The following is a 5077-nucleotide window of genomic DNA, read 5'->3' on the forward strand; positions in this document are numbered from 1 at the left end:
TGCTAAAATACGTATTTTCTTAACTCAAAATATGTGACGTAACGGTGTTCTAGGCCCCCCCTCCCCCCCACGTCACACACCGTCACGTTTTGCCAGCCCCCCTAAGCGCGTGACGTAATATGTGGACGACCCCCTGCGGACCGGCGTTGTGCTGTAAGGTTCGTGTCGTGTCGTCTTCAGGCGTCGGGGCCGTGTGCGAGCGGGTTGCCCATCCTCGCAGCTCACGGCTCCTTATGGCCCCGTGCGAGTAGGCCAGCACGCGTGCATGCGGTTCAGTACAACTACCAAAGTGCGCGGCGTGAAACAGCCACCTGGTACTTTGTTTTATTTTTTCTACGCGTGCATAGCGCATCCCGGGCGGAACGGCCGGGGGAAGGGCAGAGCCCTGAATTGGGCGAGCCTGTGGTGATTCAGTTCATGTGAGCTTCTGAACGTCGTAACCAGCTTTGAACTTGAACTCTGGTCTTACACCCAACGCGTTGCCCAGGGCTCCGTCACTTATCACAACGCAAACGGATGTTACATGCTCACCGTAACAAAACACATGTCAAATTAAAAGTGAAAGTTATCGATTTTGAAATACGTCCGATGTTAATCGTATACATACTGTAGAAAAAAGTTGGACAAGTCGGATAACTGACTTATTTCCAAAGGACTACAGTAAAAGTTACAAGTTATCACTTTAACTCTTAAAATAACGTTAAAGGCAGTTAGGTAAATAAGTGACGGAGCCCTTGACTGCCTTGGCGTTTCCAGCGCTCTCGTAAGCGTTACAGCCCCCTGATGTTAGCATCTCTAGGCGCGCGGAGTAGCGAGCCTGCCCCCAGCAGCGACACCCCCTGCGGCCGGCGCTACTCCAGCGCCAGAACGGAACGGACGTGCCCGCCCGCCCCCCGGGGGGCACCTGGACGGTAGGCATCCTATCCGGCTCGACACGACACGACCAGCTCTGACCCGGGGAAATGTCGGAAATGTTGAACTGTTTACCCTTTCCCCGCTCATACACACACAGACGGCTGACGGGACTCCCCGATCGCTTACCTGGCGAGTCCCCGGGGCTGGAGTCCTCGTCCAGGACCACCCTGGCGTTGCACATGTCGGGGAACTTGACGTGCTTGCGCGCGCAGCCCTGGCCCGGGATGGCGCCCGCGACCTTCTTGGAGTAGGGCGGCGGCGGCACGGCCAGCCTCAGGACGCCCGGGCCGGGCTCCGCCCCCGCCGTCAGCGACCCGTTGACGCCCAGGGTGCCGTTGCCGTCCTTGGCGTCCCCCGAGGGACTGTGGCCGTCGTGGACGGTGGTGTGGGTGCCCCGGCGCGTGCTCAGGATGCTGGTGGCCGTGGGCTGCGCCAGGTACCGCACGGGGGCGAACTGCACAGAAAGGTCGCTCGTTGTCGAGGCTGATCGTTGTGTGCAAACGACCGAGAGGCGCGACTCACCCTAAGGAAGCTGTCCTCGTCTACGGCCCGCCCCCGCCCGGCCTTGTACTCCTGGTACTGCGACACGACGCAGAGTAACGAGTAGAGCTGCGAGCAAAAGAAGGAGCAAAAGAATCTTAAGTCCAGACTTCGAGGCGTGGGCCTTACACGCACGAGGCGAATGGCGCTCCATCCTTCGTAACGACAGTAACGAGAGGCTGCCGCCACCACCCCCGCAAACGCAACGTTGTGCCTTTTGTAAGAATGGGGCATCACGCTGATGATGCGGTGGAAGGTTTGGGGGGGGGGGGGGCATCAGTATCGCCCTGTGAAATATGGCAGCATTTTGCGCCGGGAGCGAGGCCCTCGCGCGCGCGTGCGTCCAGATCGTCGTCGTGTAGCCAGAGGGGGCGGTGACCTTGCGAATAGTTTCTTCCCCCTACCCCCTCTTTGCTCCCCCTACTTTAAATCAAATTAGAGAGAGGAGGAGAACGCTGTGAATTCTTTGTTCTCTTTGCCCTGCTGTCTTGTTTAGTTTTTTTTTTCTCGGCCACCAGGCCATACGTATTTATTTTGTGGATCTCTAATAGCTATATACTGTAATGCTACTTTTGGTTAACTATAACCATACTGAAGGTGCCCCCACAATGAGCGCGAGGCGATGCCGGGTAGGCGATGCCGTGCAGCCAGGCCGTGCTTGCAGGCCGTGCCGGCAGGTTTACCGACTTTTATGCGAATACAGAAGATCGGAGGCGTAGCTCCGCGCAACCGGCACGGCCTGCAAGCACGGCCTGGCTGCACGGCATCGCCTACCCGGCATCGCCTCGCGCTCATTGTGGGGGCACCTCTAGAGCCGTGTAAAATAAATGAAAAATTTGATGAGTAAAACGGGAGTTGGTGCGTTGCTGCAGAGACGGAGAATATAGTCGTTAACCGCGCCGTCACGAAAACCTAGTCAAGTCAAGTGTGACTGGCTGGGGCTGGCACACGGCACGCTCGGCCAGCTCCACGGCCAGCTCCGCGGCTCTCGCCTGGCGGCGCGCTCCGCCTCGGCGCCTTCGACTCGAACCCAATGAGATCAGCAGCGAACAGAAGGAATTCTAAACTAATTACGCCGGCCTTCTGTTCGGCCCGCTCCGTCGCCGCCGCCGTTGCTTAGCCCTCTCCCGTAAGTTATTGGGCATCATCTCGCGGTGCGGGTAATTTATGCGTCCTTCCCCGTTCCATCACCCCCTCTGTCCCTCACCGTCCTCAACTCGTCCTCGTTCTCTCTCTCTCTCTCTCTCTCACCCCCCCCCCCTCCCTCTCTCTCTCTCTCTCTCTCCTCTTCTCACGCCCCGCTCATTCAGCGGCTCGCTCGCTCGCTCCGCCACCGCCGCCGACTCTCGTGCCGATTTGCCTCTGCCTCGCTCTGCCTCACTCTGCCTCACAGCAGGCCACCCGGCCCGGCTGCTCCTGGAGCTGCTCAGGCTTGAGACCTCCTGGGGCATAAATCAATGTCTGCCTCCGAGCGTCCCCCAGGCGCGTATTCCATCCCCATGGCCAGTTCCCTGTCCCCCTCCACCTCCTCGGCAAACCTTGTCCCTCCCGCACTGGACACGCTACTGTAGGTAGAATCCTGGTGACCGGTTGTGTCTGCTTCGTGATTTCTTCCCAGCCAAATCCTTCGCAAGCAGGTATTATCGGTGCAGGGGTGCGGGGTGCGTCGGGCACGCCTAGAGAAGAAAAAGCTTTTGATCTGTCCACCAGAAACGGTGCTCTTGTATGAAAATGGCATATTGCCCTTGAACGTTTTTGCGAAATTAAGGGTCAAGAACAGGCTTTCCTGCGTGTATTATTGGCTATACTTCTAAAGTTATGTTTTCCCCCTGTTTTACGGAAGAACCGCAAACTCACGTTCAGGCTGAGTAGGAAGAAATCGACGGTAAACAGCATGGCGATCTCGGGTTTGAGGTTGGCCTGTAGCAAACAGAGGGACGTATGAGTAAGCGCGCAGAGCTACGCCACAGTACCATCAGTTGGGTCACGGTGGAGAGAGAGAAGGTGGCGGCACGAGGGTCTCCCAGCATAGGGACCCGTGGGTCCAGAATCTCGACAGGTTGGGGGATTATCGGCCGAGTCGGGGCTATCTAACGTGCCGGTACAGAGTACCTGCAGTCGGGGCGGCCTATGCAGGCAGCTGGGCCGCCCCGACTTAGCTTGAGCGGCACCGACCCTCGCCCGGGCCCGCTCGGCCGGAGTGTGCGAGAGAGAAGTCAGGTATGAGCCCGTCCCGCGCAAGCTGAGTATGGGCTTCCCACCTACCTACCTGCACGGCGGTCCCGACTGAAGGTAGTGTGAACAGGCCCTACAGTTGGCCCCGACTAGGACGTTAATCCCCCAACCTGTCGAGATTCTGGACCCGCGAGCAGACCCCTCGTGCCGCCACCTTCTCTCCCTCCACCGTGAGTTGGGTAAGGACCAGAAGGAGTAAAAAGGGCAGAGAGGAAGGAGACAGAAAGAGATTGATGAGCGAACTCACGTCGCTGATGAAGACGACGTGGAAGATGTGGGAGACGTCCACCATTGCGGTCAGCGCCACCACGATCATCCAGGGGATGAGGAGGATCCGGTTGTCCTGCGGGCAGAAGGAAAGATTGGGGGGACGTCAACATCATGGCGCACAGTCAGGGTTTTGAAAAAAAAAGTCGCATCCGGGATTTGTTGCAGAGAGTGTACGCGAAGGGTTAGCGGTGTGCTTGCACGGCCTAGTTGCGGGTGGAGGCCTCCCTCACTTTATGCCCCCGAGATGCAGCGCGCTTCATGCGCTCATAAGAGATTCACAGAGAGCTCGGCGCCAACTTCCTGAGTGCGCTGCTGACTGGCTGGCCCTTTGACGGCGCCGGAGGAGCTGCCTGCAGAGCGCTCAAAATTGGGCTTGATAGTAAAAAATAAAAAGAAGAAAAATCCACCTGATTTACATTGTTTTCAAAGTCTTTAATAACCGTGCTGGAAAGAGGTGCCCAGTCCGATATCTGCCGACCAAAACAAAATCATAAATTTTCCAGCACGGGTATAGAGGAATATCAGACCCTTGAAAATACTGCGAGGGTACTAAAGTTTCGAGCATTGGTCTGAGTTTTCAGTGCAAGTTAAGTTCGTACTTTTAATCACAACTCCTCTGGCATGGTATAAGTTTGTTGGCTGAGAGACATCAGTTTAAACAGTTTCCCTTTGTAGCAAAGCACTAAAACAAAAACCGACCCGGCAACTTATCAGTCGCAATTTAACACAGACTTAGGGTTTATTTAATACCTAAGAAATGTATTAGCCAGCTTATACTACCGACAGTCGCACGGTATAGCGAGACTTTGCCAATTTGATTGCGGGTACTTGCACGAGCCTTTGGGCTCCGGTCGGTTCCGGACCCGCCCAAGGAGGTTCAGTGGCATTACGACTTTACACCCTTCCGGACCGGGACCCGGGCGGGGAGAGGGGGTGGGGGCGACAAAAGCAAACCCGGAAGCTGGATACGCGGCCGCCTCAGCAGCGGCTGCGGCGTGGCCGGCAAGTCGCCGGGCCAAAACTCATCTCAACCACCCGGTCTGCTTCTTCTCGGCGCGTCCTTTGTTTTTGGCCACTCAGGGAATTGTATCTAAACTCAGTTAAGTTTACGAAAAAA

The 5077-nt window shown here is 56.7% G+C and overlaps 1 protein-coding gene across 1 annotated transcript in view; it reads right to left on the bottom strand.

Moving 5' to 3' along the window:
- Positions 1-5077, bottom strand: part of LOC113204950 (uncharacterized) — a 44318-nt gene that overhangs the window by 5036 nt on the left and 34205 nt on the right. Inside the window, exons 2-5 of the mRNA XM_052263871.1 lie at positions 3938-4033; positions 3313-3375; positions 1438-1524; positions 1042-1369 (exon numbers count right to left, since the gene is read on the bottom strand). Coding sequence (XP_052119831.1) covers positions 1042-1369; positions 1438-1524; positions 3313-3375; positions 3938-4006 — 547 coding nt within the window. The 5' untranslated portion in view covers positions 4007-4033. The remainder of the gene's footprint in view (positions 1-1041; positions 1370-1437; positions 1525-3312; positions 3376-3937; positions 4034-5077) is intronic.

The sequence above is a fragment of the Frankliniella occidentalis genome, unplaced genomic scaffold (genome assembly GCF_000697945.3).
Source record: "Frankliniella occidentalis isolate FOCC.00 unplaced genomic scaffold, Focc_3.1 Scaffold14, whole genome shotgun sequence".
NCBI classification, from domain to species: Eukaryota; Metazoa; Arthropoda; class Insecta; order Thysanoptera; family Thripidae; genus Frankliniella; species Frankliniella occidentalis.